The following is a 17555-nucleotide window of genomic DNA, read 5'->3' as shown; positions in this document are numbered from 1 at the left end:
CTGGTGAGACTCAGGAGTTTTTCTGTTTTTCAATCTATTCTAAACCCACCTGCCTTTCCTTCCCTGCAGCTATCTAAAACATCAAAATACAGCATGAAATGAAGAGTAAATCTACATCAAAATCCGATATTAAAAGTATTTGCCATTCAGAACTAAATCAAGTAAAATTTACTATTACCCAAATGGCTCCCACAAAACAGCTTCAAAAATTTACTGCAGAAACTAATCATGTACCTTCACCATAGAAGAAGAAAGCAAGATCAGAAACAGAGAAAAACATTGTATATTACCATTAAACCAAAAGGAAAAAGCAGATGCCTTGCATCTGTGGTGTGCACCATAGTAAGAGATGTGCAACAAGGGGTAAACAAACACAAAAAGAGTAATGACAGAATACAGATACACTTTTTAAATTGTATGCTACACACAATTTGTAGCAGTGGGCTTCTTTTGATCATTTCTCTTCAGAAAAGACAAGAGAACAGCACCATACCTACTTAGCTTTCCATTTCAGATAACTTAAAAATTCACCCTTATACAAGTCACAATTCTTTTCCCTGCTAAATCATGCACAGTTTTATAAAACATAAACAGTATTTTTTTAAAGCTGATTTGAAATTCTCCATTTATTTTTTTTAATGTCCATATCTGAAGAGAGTGTCTACTCATCACCTGGAACTCCCTGTTCTTGTACATTACTATATATTGAGCCAAGACCTAGTTCTGTTCAGTCCCACACACTGCTATAAAATAGTTGTACACAAGACTACCCCCTGGTCTGTGTGACACTGCCACAAATATGAGTAAATAATTCGGTTTGCAAGTTTGGTGTGTTACACGACAAAGAATTTAAAAATGCCAAATGTCTTCAAGCTGGTGGCATCCCTTTACTTTTTCCTATTCAATGTACATTAAATAAAAATCAGATTTTTAATGTTTAACCAGAGAGACAAAAATATGTTTTTTGGTTTTATTTAAAATAATCTACCAAAACCGCCAAAAGAAATCCTATTAATTATTAATTAATTATTTGAAAATTCACATTTTAACTAAAAAAAATTCCTTGAATAAGTATTTCAGCCCTACCTGAAAAAGGCATCTAGGAGATAATTAAGACACACATATTGCTGAAAGATGCGAACATTCATAAAAAATACCATTTATAGGATAAAGCAATTAAAAAATGGTAGGAACTGTGTGTTATGTTGATTTTAAATCTGAGAGGTGACAAAAGTAATTTCCTGTATGACTACCAATGACAATGCTTCTGCTTTTATAGAACTTGACAGAACCAAATATTATTCACATTGCTTTCACTTTGCTTATCTTGACTAATTGTCTTTTTGATTCCTATTAACAACCGGTTTAGGGCTTATTATTACAAAGATTATAATACGTGCTTTGTATGGGGAAAAAAGTTACTTTCAGAAGGTGACAAAATTAAGAGCACTGAAATAAAACCTGAAGCCTTTTACCTTTCAGTCTCCTTTACAAACAAGTCAGTTGAATACTCATTATTGTAATTATTAAAAGATTGCTCAGTAAGATATGAAATTATTTGTTAGTGTCAGTCAGCTTCCCACCAGGTGGATTCATACTTTTCACTGCTATGGCACCTCAATAACCAAAGAAAAGGGTGATAGGACAAACTTTAGCAAATGGAACAATTCCAGTATTAACCTGCAGCTGAGACAGGATCAGTCTCTAGAGCTGCCAAGCTGTCACACTTCACTAACACTGACTTCATTTAAGCATTAATAAGGAGAGGGCAGCAGACAGCCCAATTTAATGGTCAGCCCCCACAATGCAGCTTCTCTACAAGGCAGAAACACTCCTGCAGGGCTCTGAGACTGCCTCTTGAACAGAGATGCTTCTGCTGCTTCCCACACAGCCCTCACACTCTGAAGGGAGAGAATAATATACTGCTCTCCCAGTCTTTAGGGAGACTAATTACTCATCTCCAGTAAAATTTATTGTATTTATGGCTCCTTTAGCTAAATGATCAAACAAATCCACAGTTAGATTTCTCAATTTAGTAACTAGGTAATGCAAAGGAATCACAAGCCTTATCTTTCATATCATTAGTTCACACTGTATCTTGATAACAAACATCATATTGTCATCTGAAACCCTCTGTTTTATGTTTAAAAAGCTAGAAAATGTCAAAGGATGTTTATAACTTTTCCAAGCATGCATGCTCAATACATGTTAAAAGAACCCATTTCTCAAAATTTTGCTCATGCAAAAGATGGAAGAGAAGAATAAAGTAGAAGTAAGGAAGTAAGCAACTCAACACAAATTAAATAACAGTGGACTTAAAGCCATTTTCTCCAGACTGACACTGGATTTCCATTTGGAAATCAAACTTGTATCTGAAGAAAGCAGTAGTCTATGCAGAAATAGGTATCACATTTTCAAGCTATTGTAACATTCTTCATCTATGAGTTTGTTGAAGAATGACTACAATGTGAGTACACATTGTCACAGATGATTAAAGAATAATATGCTAATTAATAATAAATAATTGTAAGGTAACTAAGACTAATAAAACCAAAAGTCACAGCAGTTTCCTTTTCCACCTTTTTTTAAAGAAGGAAAAGTACCCCCACAAAACTGCTGCTCCAGCCAAAGTTGTGTGAGGCTAAAAATCTCTTTAATGACTACTGAAATCATATAACATATCTTGTTGTGTTGCTTTTACATCCATTAGGTATTCCTCTAGTCTCCTTTTGACTCAAGAAAGCTATGGGACCTGTGATACAGGAGAAAAAACAGCCTTATAAAATTAAAATCCAATACCATTTCACATATCTATCAGCATCTCTCTTATGCTCAGATGTTACAAAGTTAGAATTTTTCATGCCCCATCTGGGCAAAAACCCACCACAAACAAAACATCTTTAGCAGTGCTCTTTCTCCTACTCACAGAAAATTCTGTAAGTGGCTGGCAATAATATGTGTGTGAGTTTTGTAAATTTATTTAAAGGCAAAATAAAAATATTCTACACTGTCTATCCCAAGGAAGCCACAGATTAATAATGAAGGAATCATAATGTAAATACTATATCTCACATATGCATGAATGCAAATCAAAGAATAACTTTCATGCAAATTAGATGATCCACTTTAAATTTACTAAACTAAGATACATATGTTGTCTCTGAGGAAAAACAGAGGAAATTATTCCACTAATACCACGACTGTTCAAGGCATCTTCAAAGGATAAAGAAAGAACAAAAAAACCAGAAAGGGAACAGAGCTGCACAACACCCAATACTTTCTGTACCAAAGTAAAAGACAGAATGCTTAGAAAACACAAATTGCAAAAGAAGATGGAGTGCCCAAAGCAACAGAATTATGCACACTGCTCCAAAGATACGACCATCAAGATCTGTAACATTTTCTTCCACACCCTTGAAAGGAGTTGAAGAAAATAGAAGCATGCCAAACAATGTGATAGACTCTGAAAGAAGAGACAGAAAGAACTAACAAGAAGAAAGAAGTATGAAGGAAGAAGGAGAAAGCAGAAGAAGAAGGAAGAAGAAAAGAGGTTGCTGTTCAAGCTGTAATACACAAAAATACTCCTTCCAGTGAGGGTGAAAAACAGCCACAATAACAAGAGAGAAAACTCTTCCTAAATCACAAATTCATCGAGCCATTAAGAACACAGGGAGTTATGTATCTTATCACTTCTTGTCTGCTGTGTCTGTCTTTATCAAAAGCAGAATTAATTCATTTTTTTAAACTGCACGAGTCAACTTCAGCATGGTCAATAAAACCAACTAATGGGAAATACAAATGTAAAGTGATGCTATCACTCCTAATTTTATGAAGCTAGGACTGATGAAAAAATAAGTTGAACTGAACAACTGAAGGAACAAAGTGAAGCCATTTTAGAATTCAAATAAAAATCAAACATCAACAAAATTTAGAAGACATACAGGATTAAAGTAATTTCCATCACCTCTCTGTCCCAGAGGACCAAGTGTACCACTCTAATCACTCACACTCCTGAAAGCAGAGCAGAGTTCTGTGGGGAAAGGGCACAACAATCCCCAGAAAATCAAGAGTCTAATGACCTTCTCTATTTAAATCAGGACATTTACTTGCACTGTAGTAAACAAAAACTATCAATACCCATTGTACTTAAAAAGCCCCTAACAAAGCCACAACTCTTTAACTGCATCATTTTACTGCCCTTATGTATATTATTCAATTAAATTCTACCTTACCAAAAACTTCTGTGCCAGAGCCATGTTTCACCTCACTGCTCAAAACCCTGGGAGATAAAAGCCTTCCTGCTTTGCTATTGATACATGCAATACTAGGTACTGTATCTAATTAAATGGGTATGAATCACTATTTTATTTTATTCTCTTTACTATGTAGTAGGTGCAGAGAAGAAAATTTTCTACCACAAAACTTAGCAGGTTTTGGCAAGACTGTCTTTCCTGCAGGAGTCACAACTGACTTCTCCATCTTTTCAAAACTTAGCTTAAAAGAAAGTAACATAACTGTAATGCTCACAAATTAAAAATCACTGATGTTTCCAACACCACTGACAAAATAATTTCTTAGCATGCTGGAAAGAAAAATAAAAGTAATTTTTGACTGGTGTTTTAAAATAAGATTTTTCTAAAGCTATCAAACACAATTAATCACAAATCTCTGAAACAGTCAAGCAATATACATACCTGAAATTGGGATATTCTGTGATACTGACAGCTGTACATCTCCAGTCCCAGGTGGCATGTCAATCACTAAATAGTCCAGTTGACCCCAGTCAACCTAGAAGACAACAATATAACCATATGTGGAGATTTACATGTTTTTATTTAGCGCACTTTGTCTTTCAGTGCTGATCTTGTCTCTTGCAATGTCAATAAATTAACCAATGACATCTAAAAGAGTAATGCTGAGGCGCCCTGTTAGTCACACTTCCAGTACAGGATCAAGACATTATTTTCCTGAGACACAATCTCTGATGATCCCTCAAAACTATGAGTGCAACTTTATCATTAATTTCATTGCCATAATTATTATTTAATTATTTCCCTCCCAAAAATTAGCAAAAACATAAGATGTTTACTTTGCAGCTGCTTAATCATGGGTTAGAAGCAAATGTTAAGTAAAACTCAGGCTAAAAACTAGGGGTTTGTCAACAAATGTCACTTAGGAGTCATTTCCATTAATTTAAGGCACTTTCCTTCCTTCATAACACTTGTTGAAATTACATAATTTATTAACTACATACATATTTAGCCTTTTTTTTCTGTTTTGTTGTTATGAAGTTAGAGCTATCAGTACTGGATTTTTTCCTAGGAAAAAGAGGTGGTGGGAGAAAAGGAAAATAAAGAAACAGAACACCCCAGATTTTTGTATTTTACATATTTCCTTAAGTGTCATTTTGACAGCAAAAAAAAAAAAAAAAAAAAAAAATCAATACTTTGTCAGTCCTCTAGTTATTGCCATGGAATACTAGACCCTGTCAGGGCAACACCCACTCATTTTCATTCAGTTCTTGTATGGATGATGATCTTCTAGGGAAGCACATTACACAAGAAATCCAGATCACTAACCCACTATGCCCTTCAGTGAGAAACTGAATTTTTCAAGGCAGATTAAGGAAGAAGGAAGATTTCAGAGCACTTATGAGAGGACAGAGATGGGAAAAGTTAGCTGAAAATTCTAATTTTAGGTGTCTGAACTAAGGACTCTCAGGCACACCTCCCTTTTCTCGTTTTCTATACGAAGGCTCCAGGAACACTAAACCATGCCTAAGACAATCTAGCTAAACAGGAAATACCACTTACATTAACTACAGCAAATGCTGTACTTTTCCACATTTGATATAGATCTATGTCAACTGTAATATCACTGGTTTGTCCAAAAAAATACATACATCTAGCAGACTTCTAAAATCAATTACCATTCATAATCAGATTGAGACCAACTAAGCCCAAAGGAAAACTACATATCTGTGCAAAAGTATACATACTGAAACAATCATGGGTAGAGAAGTCGTTTGATCTGGGGGAAAAAAGTCTGGATTTTACTTTGGTTTTCTTAACTAATCTTGCTTATTATTCACCAATACATGCCAGTACCAATGAATGCCTCCTGGTCCAGCAAAAACTACTTCACTCACATGAAGGCATGAATTCCAAATTTCTACTTTTCTAAATGAAAAATCAACCATTATAAAGGTGATAAATTGAAACTTTATATAGATGTAGTAGTTTACAACATGAATAAAGCCACATTCCTTGAAGATTTGCCACTAAACACACAGATCTTCTGTAAGTAACACGCATGAATCTCAATATGCAAATTCCAAAACTTTCATAATAATCACACCATTTTGAAATGCTAGGTAGGTATAGGCAGTTTTCGTTTTAAAAAAGGATTAATGGATTAATTCAAAATACCTCCCCCTTCCCTTAACTTTGTTAAGTCCATATATATATATATATATATATATACATATATACACACACACACACACAGAGTATATAATATAATTCCAGTAATCATATTCTCCTTCCTTAAATGCTTCTACAAAATAGAATGAACAAATGGTTTCTTGCTTTCTGCCTTGCAGCAAGATGCAGTCTGGACAGAACTACTATCATTCTAACACAGATTCTAATCACTTTGTCTGCCAAAAACACTTGGTTCTTGGATATATTCTTGGGAAAAAACCTTCACTATTTAGTATTTTTCACCCCTTTTATCCAGAAGCTCTAATTCAAGTCCTTTTATAGATACAGCACTGCCTTATGGAATAGTGCAAAACAATTCAAATCCCACCCTTATCAGAGTTAAGAGGAATTAAAAATATTTTCTCCTCAAGCTAAAAGCTGTCTGGTTTTGCATATACTTGCAGACCTTAACTTTAAGTTAGCTCCTCCTGTGAAACAGTGACTTTCTGGCCTTGACCTAGAGCTTTTCTTTTCAGCCTTACCAAGTGTTTTGCTCTTCCAAACTCTTCAAGTACTATTCTCCATCATGTTCCATGTGATCATGCAATGTACCAAGCAAATACCAAGCAGCTGTGCAACACTATAGAAGGTGACCATAAACACCAGCAGCTCTAAGCCTCTCCTAGTCATTCAGATTTGTGGGGATACACAAAGTTTTGCTCAAGAAGTTACTTTCAAAATTTACTCCACATTATAGTAGGGGAAAAAGGATACACAAATCAGAGGGCACCAGAGCTTTCTGCCTCAAGCTTCCTTAGTAAGCAACCTCATAACATCCATGTACTTTCTGGATTGTCCTACAAATAATGATTTCTAATAAAGTTATAAACCTTTGAAGACTGAAGTTAATAAAGGAGTCCTACGCACATGGTGAATCTCATGGTAAATCTCATTGCTAGGCAACAGCAAAAATGCTCTGTTAACACATAGTGTAATTAAATTATAATGCTTTATTTAATTTATGGCAGTGTAAACCTCTTATTTCACATATTTTCTTCAAATTCATGGATTGAAAAGAAAAAGAAATTACCTGCCTATCAAGTTAAGTGTAGTCTGTTTTAATACTTACAAATTTGAGCACAGAAAACTGAAGAAGCTACACCATTCCAGCAGCAGTGGAGAGAACATCTTGCCACTGTGTAGAGTAGAAGGAAGACAGGCTTTTGCCCCACAAGTTCAGAAAAAGTGATAGTAAAGATGCCAAGGTCCCTAAGTACCAAATAAGAGAACTACTTCCACAAACCCCTCTGGGCCATGCTACTGTAGGTGGTGATGAACTGGTGAAAGTCAGGTGGCAAACTAGATTGGAAAACCATTCCTAATTAAAACTAATCTTGTTTTTTATTTTGAATGCAGTCAAGTAATTATCCTCGAAATTTCATTTTCCTCTTTTTCATTTGTAATTCAGTGCAAGAAGGGAGAGCTGCACTAAAATGATATAGCCATAATTTCAGGAAAGAACTGAGGTAGTCAGTTTGCCTAATAGTGAGCAGTAGTGTCTAAACATACAGGTTTGCTCAGACTTGGGTTAGGGAACACTGCACATAACCCCATTTCTCACTGTTGACAGTCTTATTTGCTCCTATTCTCCAAGTATTGGATGACATTCAGTTCCTCCTCCACTACCCTCCCACAGGAATAAAGTAGTATGAAAATCTTTTATTAAACACATTATTGAATGTAATTTGGATAATTTGTTAAAGGACTGTACACTTTATTTAACGGCAGAAGAGATTTCAGGTCTGTTACTAAATGGCAACATAGTAGAAAGAAAGAGGGGAAAGAGATTTTAATTAAATTTAGAACTGGAACATAAAATCAGGAGTGGCTTTTTGACATCTACTATTGCCATTAATTCAACATTATTAAAATGGAACGCATAATCAGACTGTGATATAAAACACTAATTTGAATGCAAATCCTGTTTATAAGCAACAATTTACCAAATCAGGACCACTGTCCTCATGTTCTCAGTGAGTTCCAAGAAGTGTGTCTGTATGCAAATGAGGTTTCACACAAGAAAATGAGCTCAGATTAACAGCACATTACAGTGAATGAATTCCCTTTGCAAGCAATAGGCAGACTGGGGCTACAAAAACCTGCCTTGTAGCATCTGAAATCTGTCAGCACCTTTGCATGTACAAAGGTGTTAATGTCTTTGCCCCTCTAATGTACACAGTGTGTAAAACATTTCAAAGCATAGAAATGTAATTGCATTTTCCTTAAGCACAGCATTCATCTTTTTATAAAAAGGTTTAACTTGACATATATTGTTAAGCAAAGTAATTAAGTGCCATGTGCTTCTGTGTATTCTCCCTTGCTCAGAAACCCCAGGAATGCTTCTATGTAAATTACTTTAATCAATCATTCTGTTTATGTGACAATCCATAATCAAAACACCAGATATGCATTTTGAGTAGGGGTTCTAAATAGCAAGCTAAACCCAAGGTACAACACAGAGATACAGATGACATTTCTGCTGAGGAATGAAGCCTGAGCATCCTCTGTGCATGAGGCAGAAATGATAGCGCATTATAACAGAAGAGGGATTGCTACTTATGACTTTGAAGTAATCCTCATGCTTGGTTGTTTGGTAAATAACAGAAGATATTATTTATTTGTTCTTATTAAGAGGAATACATGCAGAGTTACAATTATTATGCAGGTGCAGACTTGGCAGCAGCCAGCCAAACTCTGAGCACCAGTATCAGAAAAACAGCAAAAGCTACACTGCAGGCAGCTTAATTCTATTCCTGCCAGATCCATCCCGCTCTCCTAAACTACTTTATGCATATGTTAATGATTTAACACAGGCAAACAGCTGAACAAAGTAAAGGTAAGAAATTGTGTTCCTAAATGAAGATTTATATACCTATTCACATGTACTTATGTGTTAAGATAAAACATGCATTTAAAATAAAAACCACGTATTTTAAGATAAAATACGTATTTAAAAATAATTCCTTGAAAAATTACTTACTAGATGCTGCTTAGACACACACACAGATATTAGGAACAAGTAAATAGTTTCACAGTGTAAGCAAACAGATAATTTAGGAACAGTATAATGAAACATGGCATTTTAATCTAATTTTTAATGTACTTTCAGAAGTATTTTATAAAGAAAGGAGACGTAAACTAGAAGATTTTTAGCCCTATGGAAACTTTCTCTTGGGTACTATTGTAACAGGATATGGCACAGTGCTTAACACAACTCGACACTTTCTGAACAAACACAACTGCCCCTTTGACTAGTCCTCTGATGCTTAACCAATCTCAAAGCCATGCAATGCAACACCATGAAAAAAGAGATGAACTGCAACAGTTCAAATTCCCTCTAAGGTTTTTATGAGCACTCTGCTCTGCCAGGTTCAGAGAGAAACTGAGGTGAAGCATAAGAATAGTTTGCTACAAAGACATCCACAAGGAGAAGGACAAAACCTAAGCACAAAAGTTAAGTACAGGTAAACAAATATGAAGAAACTGGACTAGCATCACATCTTCTATGTAAACTAATCACCAGGTTGATACAGCTATGTTAAAAACATGATCTAAACCACAAATTCTCTTTGAGTTCTCCTTACTAATACACAAGAGCAAAGTCATCGTTTAGGTATCAAACCCAAAGCCAAACAACACATTAAGCCAGTATTATCAGCACCCAACTTAAGCTCATAAAATTTATATAAGCTCTCTGAATCAGATTTTCCCTAAAATAACAACAAAGAAATATTACAAGTGTTGGCAACAAATATCAAAAGGGAGAAAGTTAATAAGCCCACTCCCTATATGTATTTCAGCCTATACTTCCGTAATGTTAAAAGACTGAATACTTGAACTACACAATGGAAAGCAATGTTCCTAAATTGCTTACTATGTTATTTAACTTCCTGAAGTTTCAGTTCATTTTCTGGTACAAGAAAAATAATGTATAAATTCCTTATTTGGGTACCAACAGACTATTTATAGGTACCATTTCATGACCATCGCTAAAACTATGATTTTAAATCAGCACTTAAACTAAAAACCATTATATCAAAAATGTTAGAAAATGCTGTTTGTCAACTACAATGAACAATGCTTTTTTTGTACAGAAAAGGGAACTTCTACAGAGGCCAGTCTTACACCTTCTGAAAAAGGATTACTGGAGAAAGTAACATGATAGGTGTTACTCAAGTAGCTTGAAATGCTGCTGAAGAAAACCCTCCAGTATTACCATAAACAGTGCAACATAAAAACTAAAATAGAATCAATTAGATGTAAACCATTGAACAGAGGTCAAAAGACAGTAAATCTCAATATAGAACTTAATGTTCTCCCTGGTGAGAAGTTACCAGGTTTTCAAATAACTAGCCTTGAGCTGAAACATAAATTTTAAATAATAAAATTCTGGGTTTTTTAAAAACAACCTGTTTTTCACAACTATGGATTAAAATTTGTCCTCCAAAATTTCTGTACTTAAATTCACAAGTATCTCTTTCGCAGTCACTCCATTCAAAAAAGTCACCCCTTGCAAATGAAGCCAGTGTTGGAGAGTCTGCTTGAATTATCTCAAAGCACAAAAATCTATACTTCCAACAAGAAGTAACAACAAGGCTGCACAAAATACAGAACCTTTCAACTCTACAGGAAGACTGAAGAAGATGAAAGAGTGTGAAAAAAGAAGGTAAGCAAGAGTATGTATGAGAGTGAACAGAGCAGATTCATAACCATGGGACTGACTGTGAAGTTGGTATATGTTCTCTGTCAAAAAAAATGCCTTTAGGTCAGAAAGCTGCAAGAAAAATTACACATACATTTCCTTGCAAATAACAGAACACAGAAAGGATGTTAAAGACACAGATGTAAAAACAAGACAGTCATTAAAGACACAGACAAGATGTAAAAATAAAAACAAATACATTTTAAAACTACACACATTTTGTACTCACACACATACTATAGCCACAATTTAAAGATGTGCTGAATGTCATATTTCTGGAGTAGTAAGAGCACTTACTATGAATTAGACAACAGATAATCTGTTAAACTGTCAAATTATACATTGCTAAAATAACTGCTATGCTCACAGAACCACACTTGCACATTCACCAGTGTCCTCAGTTAAGAATCTTCAACAATAAAAGTGTTACTTGTCTTCTAAGCCTAATTAATTTACTGAAGGCACTGATACCATGAGTTTCAGGGACATCCAGAGATTAGTGCCAAGCAAAGGAGTGTCTTCAGAAAAATAATTTTAAATGGGTGTCCACTTTAGTTGCATAGTAAGAGCTGGATTCCAAAGGCAGCATTCTGCCAGGAGAACATAATCTTTCTTTTAAAATATACTGTTGATGGAGCAAAACACAGTAGGAAGTGAAACATCTTCTACAGCTTCATAAATAGTAAAAAACAGCAGTTTTTCCTTTGTTAGGGAGGGGGAGGGTAGAAAAAAGCCCCATGACACTAATCTCTGGTACCTTAAGCACAATTACTTTACGTTTGTGTCAATCACTTGGGATGTGAGAAATAATCACTTGCTACAAAGAATACTGGTACAAAACCTGCTGCTATTCTTGGATATCTGCAGTTATTTTCTGTGAGCAAGAGATATGGGAGGATGATTTGAGTGAAGGATCAATCTGTCAGCTTCCAACAGACAGAATGCCAGCTGGATTATTAAAAAGAAAAGAAACAACTCTATGCAGTTTAACATCTATTAACTCAATATTAATTTAAAAAAATCTATTTATACAGTTACATTCATAGTTATTTAATAAGTAAAATTAATGTGTACTGCTAAAAATGTGTCAAAGTTCAATCAATATTCCAAGACAGTGAGGTTCCACTTCTGTTTTTATGACAAAGATGAAAAAGAAAGGCTGAAAAATGGAAAAAAATGAACATGCTCAAAAAGCAGCTTTGGTGAGCTCCACCTACACATTCTCCCTAACATCGTGACTGCTCAGGAAGAGAAACAGAAAATCTCCATTGAGCATAAAATTTCAACCTGAAGCCCATTTGGGATCCATTAATTATACACACATTTGTGGGAAAGAAGCAAGTCTTACAATCTAGCAGGCACTCTCTAAATGCACCTGCCACTGGCAACACTGAACCCAACACAAAGCTGAGCACATGTGGCCATTAAAAAACAGAAAAATCAAACCAAAAACAAAACTGCAAAGCCTGTGGTTCTGCTGTTATAAGAGCAACTGCTTAATATCACATTTAGACATATGAGAAAACCTACCTATGAATGGGAAGATGTCAATTTTCATTTCCCAGGCAGGTGGTATCTAGCTGGATAAAACTGTGTAAGCAAAAATGCAAAAGCCACAGAAGCCATGATCCCATATAAGGCCAGCAGCTAAGCTATTCACCTAGAAAGCTAAAGCTTCAAGTTAGCTGAATTTCCTGCACAGATCTGGCCATGCTGCCCCTACACACTGAGTCCTGGCCTCAGGAATCTTGCATCTCTAGCTGTATCCCAGAGGGTTGTGACTGCTGCATGTGAATGCAGGACACTCTCCAGGGCAGAAGGCAATACAGCCCTAAAGGCTGAACTGCTAATGTAACCAAACTTGCACTTCTCACCTCCAGGCTTCCAAGGCTGTTACTATCAACAGAGAATAAGCCTGGGAAGTTCAGCTGAAAGAAGGAGCATGGCACATAACAGAGATGCTCAGTTCTGGCTTTAAATCTACACTCCACACCGCTGCCCAATAAGGGTACAGGACAGAGACAGAACGTGAGCTGTTCCCACAGGCTTTTCCTTATAGCCCTCTCATTCAACATCTTCAGCACCACTTAATTCCACTTGGCAAACCTACTCCAACTGACTTACACCATTAATTTCCACTTATTCCAAATCAAGCTGTAAACTTCAGCACTCCAAGATAGAGCATCTATTCTGCTGAGGCACTGCCAAAGAGTCTGAAGATACCTCCAGGATGGCAAAGTAACCCTCAGTACCACTGAGAATGACAATGCATTCTCAACACTCCAGGTATGCAGTGACTCCAGGTATGCAGTGACTCCAGGCTAAGCTTTGGTTTAACTTTTCATTCCTGCAGGCAGGGCACCAGCCTCTTAGGCGCAGCACAGCCATGCCCATGTCCCTTTTTGCATCTAACCTACAGCAGCCAGAAACAAAGAACAAACCCTCTTATTAGTGGAGAAGAGCAGAACAAGTAGAAGAGTAGCATTAGGTAGCTCCTATTTTTTAAAGAAGTTTACATAAATAATGGAAGTTTTATTTAGAGAAGGAAACAAGCAGTGCCTTCTCTTTCCCTCACTCCTCTACCACCACTATTCCCATTTAGCAAACACTTCAAACCATGCTTAAATCACTACCTCTTTCCAAGAATGATGCTGGATGCCATTTAAGCACAAAGTTCTGAACTTTGCTGCAAAGACGCCTTAAACCTCAAAACACTTTCCTTTAAAACCTTGAGGAGAAAAAAGCAAAAAATCTAACCCCAGCCATTTTGAGACACTATGAGCTCTCTGTCTGTCTAGTCAACAAACCCAGCAAAACAGTTGCATGTTTTGCATTTGTTTTGTTTTATGCAACGGAGAGTCGACACATGCATACCTGTGTAGTGTGAGAGATGAGACTACTGGAAGCAGAGCAAAGAAAACACCCTCCCAGCCTGTTCCCACAGCAGCAGTAACTGCACAGTCATAACCATGACAGCTGAGGAACCAGGCCAAGAAATGTTTGCTGTAAATACATTCTCACTATGCTGTTAGGCTTTTTTTGCCCTTTTTTTTTAATCCTCAAAGACATTTAAAATACATTTACTGCAAATGCTACCAGTTCAGCGGTAAGATGTTGGCTAATGTTTTTGGGTTTTTCTGGTTTTCTTAGCACTTCTTTCTATGACTGTCAATTCCTTTCAGCAACTATAATCCCTTTTCATATCAGCTGCTAATGCAAGCCAATAAAGCAACAGGGAGCTTTATGGATCCTGCTTCATTAAGGGAAGAAAGGCAAGAGAACAGGTTCTGTAGCTTCAGCTGGAAACGAAAATAATCAAGCCCATATTCGTTCAGTCACACCCACCCCAAAACACACAGGAACACCAAGTCAAAGGGTGACAATAGAAGTACTCTAACTGGGGGACAGAGGAGTGGAAAGAAAGAGCTTTCTGTCATCTCCCACACCTCTGGCTACAGTACGTCTCTGCATCAATGTTCATCTTCTGATCTCCAGGAAGTACCATCATTTCCTTTAAATATGTACATACTGATTGGGACTGGTAAAGGCAGGTCTCTCTGGACAGACAGGAGCTTTCAAGGTGATTATTAACATATGAGCAAACTAGTGATGACTATACAAATTCCTGTAGCAGGAATTTGTAACATCTGAACCATGGCGTAGAAATTAGTGTAGAGATTTTCACTGATTTAAGTCCATTCTGAAGAACAAACTAGTTTAATTGTCTTTTAATCTCAGTAAAATAAACATAACAAAAAATGAGCTTAAGAATTTTTAATTGTTTTTTAAGGTATGAATGGTTCATCTTATCTTGCCTCTGAAACAGTTTCCTTAATTTCAGTGATAAAACAAGAGAATGAAACTTGACCTTCCTTCATTTAAATGAAAGTTCATTAAAGACTTAAGAAAAATCTCACAAGCATTTGGAGTTGTTTACTATCTTCCAGCTGTAGATACAGTCTTAGTGGTATATTCTAGTGCAGTTTTAGCACAGGCAGTTCAGCCACTATTTACTACTGAGTGCTGCTCCTCTTTTCAAAATACTTCCAATAGCAGAGGACCTTTCCAAATAGAACAAATACATAATACCAATGATCTTTTGTTTAGGGATGAAATGTCCAGATCTTTTCATTCTCATACTCCAGATCACAAAAATAAAAATAGAAAACCTTCCCAACTCCCTAAAGATGCAACTGCTCCTATTGCTTTGATTAACTTTTTCCTTTTGCCAAAACTATAAGGTGGCAGATATTAGCCTGAACTAACCATCTCTATGTCCACCTCAGGCTGAGGCATCTCAAAACTGAAGAAACACACGGAACAAGTATTTTTGTAATTATGGAAAAGCTGGCAAATCTTCCACTGTGGTAACACAGTAAGTAAGAATTTAAGACACTGTATTTTATAATTATGCACCACAAATATGCAAAAAACTACATCTTTACTGTTTGTAATATAAACATATACATATAGCAGCTTTGTTTAGTTCTAAGAAATATAAACTGTAAATATCTGCTACTGACTATCTGCCACAAATACTTGGAGATAAACTGGATAAAGACATGAATATTGTGAAACACATGTCAGTTTTGAAATTAGCAAGTGTCCTAAGATGGATGGATATTTGCCAAAACACAAAACACAGAAAGAGAAAAACAGTATTCATCTGCACTAAGCATATATATCCCTAGTACATATCTTCTGTTGATACACAAGCAAGTGTGCATAGACTCTTACATTTGTACTAGAACATAGAAAGACAACAAAAGTTTGAAAAACAAAGAGCTATTTATGTTTTTTACCCCTTTTGCTAAAATTTCTCATTGCACCATCTCACTCTTTTCCTGTTTTGAAAATTTAGTGCCATAAACACAAGATAAATGCCTTCAATGTTCATCTCTTGATAGAGTTCCCTTCCTAAACCAAAAAGTGTTAAAAATAAAATCCATAAAAAAAAAAAAAATCATCTGGATCACAGCAGTGCTCCTTCTTCACTTGCTCTTTACATTCACAATAAGAATAATTTTCAGCATTGATTCACTATTACTATTCTGGGCATCCTTTCAATTCACTGAAAATATAGCTACAAAAAAAAATCAGAGCTATCAAATTGCTATTGTCTTCCTCCTGACCCAATATGTTCCATTCTCAGTTAATTACCATTTCACTACTCCCTCCCATCCACCAATACCGTTTCAGTAATTCTGTACTTGTAAGACAGTTTGCCTGCACTAATAATAATTTCATCTTTGACATTTACCATGTAAGTGATGAAACACAGCAAAAGGGGTACTTTCTGCCAATTTGTTTCAGAAATTGATCTAAAGGATGACAAGATTTTGCTATCCTTAAAATTCAACATTTACACCTATTATCTTAAGAACATTGCCAGAGAGTGTGGAGGTAAATCCAGGAGGGGAAAATAATCTCTCAAATAGTACCACTGGGAATGACAAGTGAGGCATTCCCACCACCCCAGGTATGCAGTAGCTCAGGCTAGGCTTTGGTTTAAATTTCCATTCCTGCAGGCAGGGCACCAACTGCTGAGGCCCTCCAATATTCAATGCAGCAATACCAACATCCATTTTCGCATTTAACCTACAGCAGCTAGAAAAAAAGAACAGACCTCTTTACTAGTGGGGGGGAAAAAAATGATAAGATTGGCATTAGGTTTCTCCTGTAGTCCACATTTTGAAATTTTCCATATAAATAAAAGCCACAAGTCTTCCTGTTTAGAAAACACTTAAAAACATGGCAGCCTTCAAGTCACACCTCCAGGGTCCACTCCTGCACTCATTCCTACTTGCCTTTAGTCTAAAAAAATCTGACACAAAAGGTTTATTCTACTTGCTTTTTTAAGATGATTTTTGCTACCATCTTTGAATTTTTCTGTGTCCAATTAGGCTTTTAATTAGACAGGGCTGACATTGACAGCAGGATTAAACAAACAAAGAAACAAAATTGACAGATGTTTCTCCATACACTACAGAGAATGGCAAGAACTGCAAGTTTCATAGAGGCCTGCATCCTAGACAGTACACTACTAAAGCTAATGCAAACAAATTGCCAGAAGTCTTCAGCAAAACTTCTTTATGCCATCCATACTCAATTCTTAGTGCCCAAGAGCACATCAATGTGTGCTTTAAAGCTCTCCTAGATGAAAGTACTTCTACAAAAACAAGAGAAATGATAGGAAAACAAAAAACGTATTCTTTCTTTTCACAGTTCATATTAAGGATGCTCATTCAAGAGATAAGGCCTATTTGGGTTTGACTTTTATGTCTCTACCCTTAGCACCTCAACAGTCTGAAGAGACAAATGCTACTGAGGAAAGGATGGTCTCAGTCGCTGTGCTGAAACACGCTCATCTC

At 36.0% G+C, this 17555-nt stretch overlaps 1 protein-coding gene across 4 annotated transcripts in view; it reads right to left on the bottom strand.

Annotated features, from left to right (window-relative positions):
- The window catches only part of NUBPL (NUBP iron-sulfur cluster assembly factor, mitochondrial), a 76250-nt gene that overhangs the window by 25052 nt on the left and 33643 nt on the right, over positions 1-17555 (bottom strand). For all 4 annotated transcript variants that reach the window (XM_056493928.1, XM_056493929.1, XM_056493930.1 and 1 more), the window contains one exon: positions 4695-4788. In XM_056493928.1, coding sequence (XP_056349903.1) covers positions 4695-4788 — 94 coding nt within the window. The remainder of the gene's footprint in view (positions 1-4694; positions 4789-17555) is intronic.

This window comes from Oenanthe melanoleuca, chromosome 5 (genome assembly GCF_029582105.1).
Source record: "Oenanthe melanoleuca isolate GR-GAL-2019-014 chromosome 5, OMel1.0, whole genome shotgun sequence".
Classification (NCBI taxonomy): Eukaryota; Metazoa; Chordata; class Aves; order Passeriformes; family Muscicapidae; genus Oenanthe; species Oenanthe melanoleuca.
This window is presented reverse-complemented; position numbering and strand designations above follow the sequence as displayed.